This window comes from Drosophila gunungcola, chromosome 3R, assembly GCF_025200985.1.
Source record: "Drosophila gunungcola strain Sukarami chromosome 3R, Dgunungcola_SK_2, whole genome shotgun sequence".
Taxonomy (NCBI): domain Eukaryota; kingdom Metazoa; phylum Arthropoda; class Insecta; order Diptera; family Drosophilidae; genus Drosophila; species Drosophila gunungcola.
Genome location: NC_069139.1, coordinates 3,465,378 through 3,479,647, shown reverse-complemented (window position 1 = coordinate 3,479,647; position 14,270 = coordinate 3,465,378). Strand labels below are relative to the sequence as shown.

Genomic DNA, 14,270 nt, shown 5'->3' with positions numbered 1-14,270 from the left:
ATCGATTGTAAAACCGGGATTCCCGGTTCGCGGTTTTTCCCTTGGGATATCGATTTCCCCAATCGATCGATTTCTAGTTTTATCTCGGATAAAATTTAAACCGGTTCAACCGTTTCAGCTTGAATTCCTAAATTTTTGAACTTTGCTGGTTAAATGGGTGTTTAAAAAAAAAAACCAGCCCAAAAAAAAACGAAGAAAAAGCCGTTGCATTTCAAGTTGATAGTTTTTTAATTCAGGGACCGAAAATAATCAATAATTTTGTTTATTCAAAATAAAAATAAAAAAATTATCCACTTCTAATAGCCCCATAAGAAATACTTGATCTCTGCTGTTATTTTTGTTTGGCTTTTCAAAAACTATTTTGAATATTTTTTTAAATTAAATGCCAAATTTTTTTTTATTTAAGTTTACAACGTGTTTTTCGTATTACAGCAATAACGTGACGTGGCCTTTGAGTTATCTTTACAAAATAACTGACACTTAGTTATTTAGTGTTTTAAAACTTTCAGAAGTAATCTTTAGATAAATAATATTTCCAAAATAACATTTTATTATTATAATCATTATTTTATCTTATTTTAAACGCTAATGAAAGTTTTATATTGAACAGAAAACATTAAAGCAAAAAAAATTTTGCATAAATTGTAAACATTTCCTATTTTACTTTTGCACGGCAAAAAATCTTTTCCGTCGATTGAATTACAAATAATTATTCAAAGGTACAAATTTGTATATCCTTATTCCATTTAGTTTACAAAAAACGCTAGAAATGTTTGGGATGAGTCGATAAAACTGAACTAAAAAAAAAATATAATTAATCCCAAAACATGTATTTTAAATATAAATTTTAAACAACTTTTCTTTTAGAAAATATGGAAATATTTATATTTCAATTGCACATTCACAAAAAGTAATAGAGTCACAACACAACTAGGGGTCAGTAGGGGCTACAAAATGCAAAGGGTTAACAGGTCCGGCTGTAGCCGATTGGGACACAGCGGGTTAAATGGAGTAATATCGGATTTTAGTCCTTGCAAATACCAATAGATTTCAACTTATATGCTAGGGTCTGTTTTCCTCAGGCAGATACTAAAATGGAATTCTTGGTGCGGCCACCATGCCAGATAACAGTGGCGCCTACTCCACGGTCACCGACTTGGCCAGATTCCTGGGGCAGTCCACGTCGCATCCTCGCAGAACGGCGATGTGATAGGACAGCAGCTGGAGCGGAATAACCGTGAGCACGCCCTGCAGGCAGTCCACGGTCCTCGGGATCTGCAGCGATCGTGTGGAGAAGGCCATGGTCTCGGAGTCGCCCTCTTCGCAGATCAGGATGGGCCTGCCCTTGCGCGAGGTCACCTGCTGCAGGGCATTCATGCACTTGGTGTAGACCGGGTCACGCAGGACGATCATCAGCACGGGCATCTCTTTGTCCACGAGGGCCAGTGGTCCGTGCTTCAGCTCTCCAGCCAGGATACCCTCGCTGTGCATGTACGTCAGCTCCTTGACTTTCTGTAAGGCAGAGGATTGGCAATAAGATTAAATCGTAAATGTGATTATTTTAAATTCAAGTTGCACCAGAGTAAAAAGGAATTTGATACATTGTTTTTTAAATATTTCCGTCGGAAAACATGATTAAATAAACAATGAAATAAGTTAATTTCAATAAAGCACTAAACAAAAAGCTTGTTTAAAGTGCACAGGGCAAATGGAATTATAAAACTACAATAAACAACTTAATTGAATTGTTGACATCAGTGCTTTTCCATCTTATTGTTAAAGACCTATTTAAGCTATTTATCTCAATGCTAATAATTGGGTCTTGTTATTTAATAGGATATAGTATGTATATATCACTTTGTATTAAGATAAACAAATCATGTATATGCAAATAAAACACTTGTCAACACTGAGTTAAAAGATTAGATAAGAAACGGTCCAAAAAATGGGTCAGCATTTATATACAACTTTTGGTTTCCAAATATTAAAGAAAAAGCAATAAACATAATGCTTTATTAATTGTGTCTTGTTATTTAAGAGGGTGGGTTATCAATACTGAGCCAAAAGATTAGATTTCAAATTCAAAGAATTAACTGATAAGAGGTGCAAAAAATTGGTGCTTCAATCAAATGATAGTGACAGTCTTTGATTGACGGACTTTATAAAATATCAGAAAAATTTAGTGTAGTACAGATTTTTCTTATTTCCCATGAAACCTTAAAATATCCTTACCAGAGCTCCCTCCAAACAGGTGGCGAAATTGAATCCCCTGCCCATGATGAGCAGCGACTTGTGCTCGTACAACTCCTTGGCCAGCTCCTGCACCTGCGAGTTCAGCTTCAAGACGGTTCTGATGTGCTCATCCAGCTGCGACAGTCCTTCGATGATCTCCAATCGCCGCTGCTGCAGGCTCAGGCGATCCTCCGACATGACCAGGGCGAACATGACCAGCGAAATGAACTGGGAGGTGTAGGCCTTGGTGGAGGCCACCCCGATCTCGGGCCCCGCATTGATGTGCACGCCACAGTGCGACTCCCGGCAGATGCTGCTGCCCACTGTGTTCGTGACGCCCACGATGAGGGCACCCCGCTGCTTGCAGTACCGCAGCGCCATCAGCGTGTCCGCTGTCTCGCCCGATTGCGAGATGAAGAAGCACACGTCATCCCGGAAGATGGGGGTGTTCCTGTCCAGAAAGTCGGAGGCCAGTTCCACCATCACAGGCAGTTCGGTGAGTTCCTCCAGCAGCTGCCTGGTGGCCACAGCACTGTGATAGGATGTGCCACATGCTATCAGCATTAGACGGCGACAACGCTTGATCTCCGGTATGTACTCCTTGATTCCTCCCAGCACCACGCTCTGCGTGTCGAACCTCATCCTGCCACGCATGGTGTTGACCACGGATTCCGGCTGCTCGAAGATCTCCTTCAGCATAAAGTAGTCGTAGTTGCCCTTCATGATCTGTTGGATCTCCATTTTGAGGGTGATGATCTCCCGGGCATGCGGATCGTCAGAGGATTTGTTTAGCCTGTGAATGCTGAGGGTGCCGTCGCTCTTCACGGCGGCCACATCGTCATCCTCCAGGTAAATCACCCTGTTCGTGTGCTCTATAACGGCCGAGGCATCGGAGGCGAAGAAGTACTCCACCTCCTTGCGCTCCAGCGGCTGGAATTCGGCACTGCAATCGCCGGGCGGCAGAACTGGGAAGGCCTGCTGTTGCGGCTGACCATGTGGCCGGTGGGCCTTGGCGTACAGGATGGGTATGTGGTCGGTGGCCAGCTTGGTTTTGGCCTTAATGCCCACCAGGAGGGGGGATCCTCTGCGGCTGGCCACACATTCCCCGGGGAAATGTTTCGACTTGAAGGCAATGGCAAAGGCGCCCTCCAATTGTTGGATGGCCTGCTCCACGAGCTCCCCGAAGGTGTAGCCAGGATGCTGTTGCCACAGGTGGTGCACCAGCTTGGCAATCACCTCCGTGTCCGTGTCCGATTCAAAGATGTAGCCCCTCTTCACCAGCAAGGTCTTCACATCCTTGTAGTTGGTTATGATGCCATTGTGGACCACCACGAAACTGTTCTCCGTGTCAGATCGCTGCGGATGCGAGTTGACCTCGGAGGGAACGCCATGGGTGGCCCATCTGGTGTGGGCTATCCCAATGTGGGTGTCTATGGGCAGGGAGTAGTCCTGACCCAGGCAAACCTCTGCCACCGCATCTTCCAGGATCTTCACTTTGCCAGTCCGTTTTATCAGCAGTATGGATTGCTCCTCCCCGGAATTCAAGGCGTCGATGGCAATGCCCGTGGAGTCGTAGCCGCGGTACTCCAGCCTCTTCAGTCCCTGCACCAGGAGATCCAAAACATCCTGTCGCGATTTGGGCGTCAAGTAGTTCAAGTACGCAAATATGCCACACATTCTGAAATTCTCGGAATTAGGTTCTCTAGTCCGCTTGGTGATTTTCCACGTCGCAAGCGCAAGTGTGTACAACTTTCCGGTCAGCTGAGGCTGATTTTTCGCTCTGTCGCGGCTGCAATGCGATTGTCGTGTTTTTATCGCCGACAGTTGCTGGAATTTTTTGTTTTTCTCTGATAAAACAAATTATTTGCTTTTTGAGGCAAAAGAACACGTCTTCGTCTTGCTCTCCCGCTCACACCCACACATGCGCCGAATTGCGCGCTCACTCACACCCACACAGTTAAACAGACACCATGTAAACATTGGCTTTGGTGTGACCGTTTTGGAGCGAGGGATGGAAAAAGTTCGGTTTTTGAAAATTTGAATATTTATTAAACTATGTAGATTTCAATTTTGAATGTCTATTTTCTTTCAAACTTGTGTTCCTAACAATTTTCAATATATATTATCATTGAACATATTTTAATTTTGTTGATCTTAAAATGATATTAATAATAAATAAATGTAGTTTACTAATATATATTATTTTGTTTCGTAAGATATTGCGGTATTACAAAAATAAGTCAATTTAAGAAAATAAACACTTTTAAAAAGATATAAGTTGCATTAAATTGATAGGATTGAACATCGAACGTAAAGTTAAATTTATTTTAATTCAATCAACAATCTTTTAAACAGTACATCTTATATATATATATCATTTTTTTAGTTTTATTTAAAACTACTGTTTATGTTACACTTTTAAAACTAAAAATCTTTTTATCGGCAATAGAGTACACGAATATTAAGGTCTTAAACATGTTAAGGTTATTTTTGACTACATCTAAAAATAAATTTAAATTAACATGAAATATCTTTAAATTAGTTGGTGGGTGCAATGTAAAATCTATTAATAAAATGCACAACAAATTAAATATGGTTTTTAAGTTTTAAAAGCTGATTAATTAATTCACATTTTTTGGATATTCCCCAATTGAAGAAATTTTTGGCATTTGAGGAAACGACCTATAGTTGATCCTGCTGATTTTGTAAAGCAGCTAATTTCTTTCACTTTACTTAGCTTGAGCGATTCATAGATTGAGTGGTTTTATTTATTTTTAAATTAAGTTAAATTAATTTGCAAAAAATAATATACTTGTTCCAGGACTCAGTATGTTTTTTATCAGTATTTAGTTTTTCTCTCTACCTCTCGCACGGTCCCACTGCACCCTTTGCATTTTGAAACGAGTTGGCAACGCCAGCATTGTGCAACGCGAAAACGGGAAGAAAATACGTATTTAATTGCATTTAGTGGAAAAAAGCGGCGATAATAATGACTGTTAACAAGCGCGACGCGAGCGCATCGCGATCGCGATGCTTTTTCGACATTTCTCTGGGCGGTTTGGCCGTGGGCCGCATTGTTTTCGAACTGTACGGGGATGTGGCGCCGAAGACGGCGGAGAATTTCCGGGCATTGTGCACGGGCGAGAAGGGAATCGGATTGACCACCGGCAAGAAGCTCCACTACAAGGGGGTGATCTTCCACCGCGTGGTCAAGGACTTCATGGTCCAGGCGGGCGACTTCTCCGCGGGCAACGGCACCGGCGGCGAGTCCGTTTACGGTGGAACTTTCGAGGGTGAGTTTTGTGAAAGGGGGCTGGGGCTTCACATTGTATGTACATATTCATAGGCACCGTTATTTGTGGTTGTGGTTGAGGAAAAAATCAATACAGTGGGCATTCGAAAGGGTGAACTTTACAATGGTTTCATTTATATACCATTAAATTTTAAGCCCGGCCATACAAAATTTTCACACAAACTACTTATTATATGAAAAACTTTTTTTTTTGGGAGATGTTTATGAAAGTTTTAAGAGATAAGAAAGCTTTGGTATAAGGTTATTTGTTTGTAATTTAATTTAAAACTTCCTCCTAAAGTTGTTTAGAACAACCATAAACTTGTATCCAAGTGGACACACTTAACTGTTCATCCATTTTTTTGAACTTTCTAAAACTTTCTTTCCAATTAGACCTAATAATTCGAATGTCATGTACACAACAATCATCCACTTAAATTTAACAAGGCTGGTGGGATAGAATCTGGGAGCAAAAACTTAAAATTGATTGCAAGTGCAATTATTTATTTACATCCACAAAAGCTAAATAAAAAAGCTTAGGTGCGAAATAAAACGGACTCAAAACAGGCGTACATATGTATATTTTTTAAAGCCATTTAACCGAATCCATTTTGAAGAAATTTAGGAATTAATCTACATACAATTAAATAAAACATGCTAAAATACTATGTTCAAATAAGTACAGGAATTATAGTTTCTGAGGTGTTTTATTTTGATGATTACTACATTGTAATTACTCTCCGAAATGGAAAATTCACATATGTACATGATACAGTGAGGAGCTAGATAAAACATGCTAATTGTTTTTTTATGTTTCCATTTTAGGTATATATTTTGCCAAGACTACCTGAGACTTTACCGATTTACTCTTCCTGTTTTCAGACGAATGCTTTGACAAGAAGCACGATCGCCCGTTCCTGCTGTCGATGGCCAACCGTGGCAAGAACACCAATGGCTCGCAGTTCTTTATGTAAGTGGAGCTCGTTCGAGGGCCTTCCACCGGCGAAGTCCGGACTAAAAGCGCCGTAAATTTAGTTTCAGTTCTGTTGCAGGCACCGATTATTCAGCTAAAATCTCTCTCTTCGTCCTCCAGTTTATCTATTATATTTAAACGTCTGTTGTTGTTCATTAATCTATTGCCATTTAGCCTTAGCCCGTGGGCAGTAGAGCGTGCCTAGAGCGTCCCACTGACCACCAGCGGACAGATCAATTCACTGCTGCACCACCTACCACTTCCACATCCACCATTCGGTCCATGTGGGTGCAAAAACCAAGGGAAAGGCGGACACTCTTTCTGCTCCCGTGGTCTTTGGTCCTTGGTCTCTGTGCGTGTGTATCTCTATGTCCCTCTCGGCTCTTCCTGGATCTTTGCCGGGATCTGGGATCTGGATTTGGATCTCCAGCTGGATCTGCTGGATCCAATCGTGTTGGCCATGGCCAACTGCAGCGGCTATTTGTGGTTGGTGGCTTGCCAAAATCCTGTGTGTGTGCCACCTACTACTACTACACCTTGAAACCCTTTAAACTTTGTTGTACACCTGCACAACAACAACAACAACAACAACAGCAACAACAAACGACAACAACTGAACCAACAACATCGATTTCAACTGCAACTGCCTACTGCAACAACCAACAACCAGTTAGCCAAAGTGTAAAGAATATTTTTCTCTTCTTCTGTTTCTCATTGTAGTACAACACAGCCTGCGCCACATTTGGACAAGTAAGTATTCCGAAACTAAGCCCAGGTATTGTACATAACTTGCATAACATTATATTAAAAAGTTCTCATTTACTCTTGTAACTTATAGTCAAAACTAAAGCAAAACATATTACAATTCAATCATTACTTTTAAGCATATAAACATAAATTTATATAAAACTTAAAAATGTATTTTCATGAAATGCAATATTATGTACCTTCCCTGTTCCTCACCCTCTTAATGATCAAATTATTAAATTCAATATTTCCTTCTTGCAGTATCCATGTTGTATTCGGACAAGTTATATCCGGTCAGGAGTTGGTGCGTCAATTGGAGGATCTGCCCATCGATCGGAACTCACGGCCGCTGCAGGATGCGGCCATAGCCAACTGCGGGGAATTGGTTAGACAGACAAAGGGTGTGCATACTAAACGTATTTAAAATTACTCTTGCTAATTACCTTTTCTAAACGCTTAGCCAAGAAGGAAAAGAAGCGGAAGCGACGCTCCACGGCCACGGACGATTCAAACGGCGAGGACAGTGAGGCTGAAGTGAAGGCCGAGCGCAAGGATAAAAAGAAGAAGCGTAGTCGCAAGGAAACCAAGTCAAGCGATAGCGAAGAGTACGTCCCAATAGGGAATTATTGTCCTTATTTATTTGTAATATTTTCTTGATCTTATGTATAGCAATGAAGCCAGACGTGGCAATGGAAAGCATGAGCAGAATCCGCCGGATGAAGATGAGGGGGAGCGCGAAGAGGGCGAGCTCCATCCACTGGTCACAGTAACCAAGATAGATCCTAACGAGATACCAGAGGTGCGCCATTAACTTTTATTTATTAATTGGAATGCTTTATATACAGCTGCGGTCAAAATAGTGGTGGGACAATGTATAAAGCTTAAAAACATACCTTTAAGGCATGGCACAACTTTGCTTTTTATTTTTCATTAGAATGCTTACTTACTTGCCAATAAACAAAGGCTTAAAAAACCTTTGATGTTAATTTAGTTTTTCAAGGGAAAAAAATACATTTTTTAAAAAACTGTTAATGATTTTATAACAATTTAAGAAGATAACCATAACACCTCGGTCATCTGCAATTAGTTTTTTTTAACTACGAAGAAAACACTTTTTTTTTAATATTTTAAAATATGCCTGTTATAAGTATGGATTTCTGTGTTTGCCCCATTTAGTTTATAATATTAGCTTCACGAAAACATACAAAAAAAAGTTTATTAAAGCTTTCATATTATTTTTGATAGCTGCTTCCATAATCTTTGAAAAACTACTATTACTTTGAACGCAACTGTTATTTAAAGCTTACAGTACTAATGCAGCTCGCAAAATAATCAACGTTGCAGCTATGTTCATCTGTATTTCACTGGCATGACTTAAAAAGGGTTTTCTTTTTCTAACATAAGCTGTTTTATTCTGTTAAATTCAAAAAGTTTAAAAGACCATATTGATGTACTTAATGCCTTTCTGTCCAGGTATCGAACAAATTCCTAATGCGCGGTGAGAGATCAAGGTCCCGAGACCGCGAGGATCGTGCAGGTCGAGGACAGGATCGCGATCGCGATCGAGGCAGAGATCAGGATCGAGACCGCAATCGCAATAACTTTGGCTGGTCAAAGAAGCAGGCGCCGCCGACATCGCGTAGCGGACGCATTGTCAAAGGCCGTGGCGTGTTTGTAAGTTCAAGGCTCCCAAAATACATTACAAAACGACCTAAATAAAAACCCCTTTTCCAGCGTTTTCGCACACCATCGCGCAGTCGGTCGCGGAGCAATACGCCACCCCATTGGAAGCATGCCCAGAAGCGCACCATCAAGCTGTCTGACTTGGAGCGCCTCGAAGAGGAGAGCAAAATGCGCGAGGAGGAGGTGAAGCGCCGCGAGCATGAGCGAAAGCGCCGCCACGAGGAAGCCACCAAGAATCCCAAGCAATCCTTTTTCGAACTCTCCCATGCCAGCACGTACGGCGGCAAAGTGACGCCAGATAAATTCTCTCCAGACCATAAAACCAAGTCCAAAGAGACATCCGAACGCGGCAAGCCCAAGGATAAGGACAAGGAGAAGGCCGGCGACAAGGACAAGGCAAAGGATGTGACTCCTCTCAAGCGCCGCAAGTCGATGGACATGAATGCCTTGGACTACGAGCAGCAGACGGAAACCGAAGCCGAGTCAGAGGACGAAGAGCGTGAGCAGTTGAAGGTGAAGCCACCCAGCAAGCTGGACGTCAATGTGGAGCCATCCTCCAGCAAGGATAGGAACTCCAAGCGGGAGGAAAAGGCCAAGGGCAAGCGCAGTCGCTCGCGCAGCCCTCGCCGGAATTCACCGCCTCGTCGTCAGCAGCGTTCGCCCGCCAGACGTCCCGGACAGAATCAACCAGCCCAGAACCCTAATCAAAACCAGTTCAATCGCGGCGGCGGCGGCAATCGACGCAACCCGTTTGCGGACAGGGATCGACGCCGTCGTTCGCGTTCGCAGGACAACGAGTACCGGAATCGCTTTCCCTTGTCACCCATCCGAGGAAGGGGCTCTCCCAGCGGCGACCGACGGCGTCAGCAGCGTTCCCGTAGTCAGGGCCGCAGGCACGATTCACCCAATCACAAGCGTCAGGAGTCGTCGGGCAGAAGACGTCAGGACTCGCAGGCTAGGAAGCGACAGGATTCAACGGAAAGAAAGCGAGAGGATTCGCCCTTACGGAAGCGTCGCGACTCACCGGAAAGAAAGCGCGCCGATTCCAATGACAGAAGGCGGGAGGCTTCTCCCAACAAAAAGCGCGAGGAGCGAGATGACTCTCCCAACAGTCGCAATCGCAAGCGAGAAGATTCGCATGACAAAAAGACACAGGAGTCTACTCGCAAAGAGCGAGAGGATTCTGCAGGCAAAACACGTGAGGACAGTGCGAGCAGAAAGCGAAAGGACTCAGACAGAAAGCGACAAGATTCGCCCGCCAAAAGACAAGATTCGCGTCAGGACTCGCCGGCCAAAAAGCGACATGATTCCCCAGTGAAAAAGCAGGATTCGCCGGGGAGAAAGCGTCAGGATGTGCCGGGTAAAAAGCGTCAAGATTCCGCAGACAGAAAGCGACAGGATTCTCCAGTCAAAAGACAAGGTTCAAGGCGCAAGGATTCGCCCGACCGAAAACGCAGGGACTCGCCCGAGAGAAGACGCAAGGAATCGCCTGCCAGAAGACGCCAGGACGCCGCGTCCGGCCGAAGGCGACAGGAGTCGGCGGGCAGAAGGCGCCGCGATTCGTCCGGAAACAGACGCAGTCGCAGCCGCGGACGCCGGCACAGCTCCTCACGTAGTCGCAGTCCCTCAAACAGTCGCTCCCGCCGCCGCCGCTCGCGCAGTCCGCTGCCCAAGCTGACCTCCGCCCTGCCCATGGACGAGGATCGCGAGAAGGCGGCCCGCGAGAAGATGCAGAAGCGGGCGGAGGCCGCACTGCTCATGAAGGAGCACATGCGCAAGGAGATCGCCAAGGCGGAGGAGCTGCGGCAGGAGAAGCAGCGCCAGGATGACCTGGAGGAGCGCCGATTGGAGAAACAGCGCGAGGAAGACCTGAACAAGGAGCGCACCACGCGCGAACTCAACGAACTCGAGCGCCTGAAGGCCGAGACCCTGAAGAAGCTGCACGACGAGGAGCGAGTGGTTACGGTGGCTGCTGGAAATGATGCGGCCGCCGGAAGCGAGGCAAAAACCGATGCCAGCGCCGCCCGAAGCAAACGCGAGTCCAGTGCGGAGGACCGACATCGCGACAAGAAGCGCAAGCATAAAAAATCAAAGAAGGCATCCACGCGCTCCGACTCCGACTAAAGTCATCACTAATCCCAGACAGACAGAAGTTGAATCCCCCAGAGCGGCAAACCGAGTTTTTGTTCCACATCTTTTCAGACCTTTAAACGGAATTGCAATGTAAAAATCGCGCGACCCCCAATTTTTGTAACTAAGTCCGTTTAATAAAGCAAAACGTCAGTATAATATTAAACTGTTTATTTATATTAAAAATAGTTTCTTATGACTATTTACAATTTAGTCTTATTGAGTCACTGTATTTTGAAATGTTTATTTTTTTTTAGAATAGTTCTCCAGGAATGCTTATTTAGTTACAGTAGCTTCTCAAGCTACCAAACAACTATTAAAATTCTTATTCAATAAGAAATAAATATTTGTTTAGGGATTAATGATTTAAGCGTGTTCCAGAATGTATTACATATTATTGTAACTTTCACTTAAATTAGTATTGTTTTTTCATAAATTGCAAACTAATTTCTAAACATAAAATTTGGTTTTACAATACAATAAAAATAAGCAATCGGACAAAGCTAATAAAAAAAAAAATGTTTATTAATACGATTCCAATTTTGAAAAACAAAAATGTCCAAAACATTTAAGGAAATAACATTATTCTCATTTAATTTATAATAAAGTATGTTAGTGTGAACGCTACGAAAATTATTTCGCGCCACTTTTTAGCAGTGAGAAAGACTTAAGGTTGTGAAATCGGATAGTAATTTATCAGAGACATCAACCTTTGGATGAATGAAATTTAAAAAGTGATGCCCATTGAAAAGGCAGCACTCTTAGTTTGCTTGGCAGCATTCTTAGTCTCAGATAACAGATGGCGCCACGTCTAAAATTAAAGAACTGAAATCATGACTGCTGTTCTGCATTTTATTTTAATCTATCAAATGGTTATTCAAATTTTTTAAAATTAAATTAATATTTCATAAAGTTTAATTCATCTTGAGGTTAAAATAAAACAAAAATATTTGATATAAGACGCTAGCACTAGTAGAACTAGTCTAAACGTTTTTTTTAACTGTATATTAAATTTGATTTTTAAAAGCTACAACAATGAAGTGAAAAGTGTAAAATTAAAAACAAACTAATTGTAACTACATATGTAAATTTGGTTTGCCAAAGGATTTGTCAGAATGGCAGGGATTGAATGTGTTTTTCCCAGCTGTTTGAACTAACTAATTGCCAAGCGAAATTGTTACTCCCTAACCATCAACCTTTGACCAAATGGCCCTGTGTGCTTGCCCAATATTCTTATATTTTATATGCATTTCTTTAAGGCCTTTGGTTTCGAGACCCTTTGGTTTCGAGAGACAAACAATGTCGTGGGAAGAAAAATAATAAAACTGCAAGGGCAACTTTCGGGCAGTTGTGGCTGTCGTTGCAGGTTGCAGGTTGCAGGTTTTTCTTGTTGTTTGTTGTTCGGTTGTAGGTTGCGCGTTGCTCTTGGGTGGGTGTTGTTGTTGTTGTTGCTGCTGCTGTTGTTGTTGTTGTTGTTGCCTGGTTACTGGTTGCAAGTGCCACTGACAAACACAGCTGTCGAGTGCGGCGCTTAAATGGCAAGTAAACTGCAGCCGAGCGTTTGCTTTGCTAATTTTCCAGGCCTTTCCTCAACGGCCTCTCCAATTGTGTGGGCGTGTGGCCAGGTGGGCGTGGCTGTGCACTTGCTGCTGCTTATTATTTGCACTCGGCAAGGCCAACAGCATAATAAATTGGGGCGACAAGAGGAGGAGGCGGAGGAGAAGGCGGAGGAGAAGGCGGAGGCGGAGGCGTTTTGGTGTCGTGCGGAATCGGAAAATCTTTTATTCATGAATGCCGCCCCTTGCCGCCCACTGCGTCCATAAAAATTGCACAATTTGAAGCGCTTTTCCCCCTTATTCCCCCCTTATCCCCGAACCGCTTAGTCTGAGACGTATGTCCAAAAAAAAATATATAAAAAAGCTAAGAATTTACGCGCCTCGGGCGGCTCTCTCAAGGATTTTGGCAATGGCTCTTTCTGCCACTCCCCCCCTCCCGCACCCTCAACAAAAAAAATTGCCACCCACTTTTGGCTGCAGGCGATAGTTGCATAAATCATAAAAGCCGCACTTGTTGTTGTCCTTGCCGCGCAGCACCCCCCCCCTCCAGTTTTCCTTCTTCTCAACCTGCCCTCGCATCCTTTAGCAGGACTTTACGACACTTAAGCAGCGCAAGTGGGCGGTGAGAGTGCCTCCGAATGTCTGAATTTGATTGCACGGCCACAACAGCGACTTGAGAAGTGCCACTCCTCATTCTGCCCCCATATCCTGGCCGCATCCTTCTGCCCCCCAGTTAACGGGTTCAGGGCAGCCGCTCCCAAGCGCAAAAACTTCGCGCATTTATTTATGAAGGTCTAAGGGTCTCCTGCAAATCCCCCTTCGCCCACCGATTTTGGTCTTCAAATACTGTTTCTCGAATATTTCGAGAGAAAGAGCAGCGATAAGTGGGTAAAATGTTCTTGTAATGTGGATGTAAAGTGGAGCAACAGGTTGGTTTCCAAAAACAAAGCCAGTGGATTACTATCCCACATACAGCTGGATTGATTTTATAGGTATTCTATATATTATATCATCTACAACCTACATTTACAATTTCTTTTCAATTTGTGAGTTTGGAAGTCAACCAAATTAGCATAACTTTTTAGTATTAAAGGAAAGTAATTTGTATTTATGTTGATTTTATTAATTGATTAAAATCACAATGATCACACAAATAAATTAGTTGAAGCGTTTTATTCTTCTTAGAAAAATGTAAAGTTGGTTTCTTATCTTAAATGCAATATTTTATCATAGCTAGTTTTATTTATTATTTACTTACTGGTTACACTGGCAATCTGTAAGATTTAGAACGAACTGCACACAAGAAAGAGTTCAAGAGAGCCGGAAAGTTAATTTTATGAAAAAAAAATTAAGAATAATGAAGAACACAAGTTTGCAAATAACATATACAATTTTAAAACAAATCAAATGATAAATCACTGTGTCCAGTATTAATTTTACATATTTTTTAACGTTATATGTTTATAATAAATGTAAGCAGTTAAGAACAGTTATTTAAAAGAAAAGATTTTATTAGTTCCAACTTTTTTTTAAAGGTATATATTTATATTTAATTAAATCAGTTAAGAACATAAATTTCAGCTTTATTAAAAGCTGAGAGATATATTCTCTCAAATACTTATAAAAATATTAATATTTACATTATTTTTGGATATAT

The 14,270-nt window shown here is 42.4% G+C and overlaps 2 protein-coding genes across 2 annotated transcripts; one reads left to right on the top strand and one right to left on the bottom strand.

Moving 5' to 3' along the window:
- Positions 1-856: 856 nt before the first annotated feature.
- On the bottom strand, positions 857-4,275 carry LOC128266129 (glutamine--fructose-6-phosphate aminotransferase [isomerizing] 2). Its single transcript, XM_053002416.1, has 2 exons — positions 2,233-4,275; positions 857-1,512 (listed from the first exon to the last, which is right to left on the bottom strand). Exons 1-2 carry the CDS (start codon positions 3,907-3,909, stop codon positions 1,138-1,140), a joined length of 2,052 nt encoding a protein of 683 aa, XP_052858376.1. The 5' UTR covers positions 3,910-4,275; the 3' UTR covers positions 857-1,137.
- Positions 4,276-5,113: 838 nt separating this feature from the next.
- Positions 5,114-11,216, top strand: LOC128266128 (peptidyl-prolyl cis-trans isomerase G). The gene is made up of 8 exons (XM_053002414.1): positions 5,114-5,525; positions 6,407-6,494; positions 7,218-7,247; positions 7,506-7,645; positions 7,705-7,849; positions 7,914-8,043; positions 8,718-8,918; positions 8,979-11,216. The coding sequence occupies exons 1-8, from the start codon at positions 5,222-5,224 to the stop codon at positions 11,049-11,051; spliced, it is 3,111 nt and encodes a 1,036-aa protein (XP_052858374.1). The 5' UTR covers positions 5,114-5,221; the 3' UTR covers positions 11,052-11,216.
- The last annotated feature ends 3,054 nt before the right edge of the window (positions 11,217-14,270 follow it).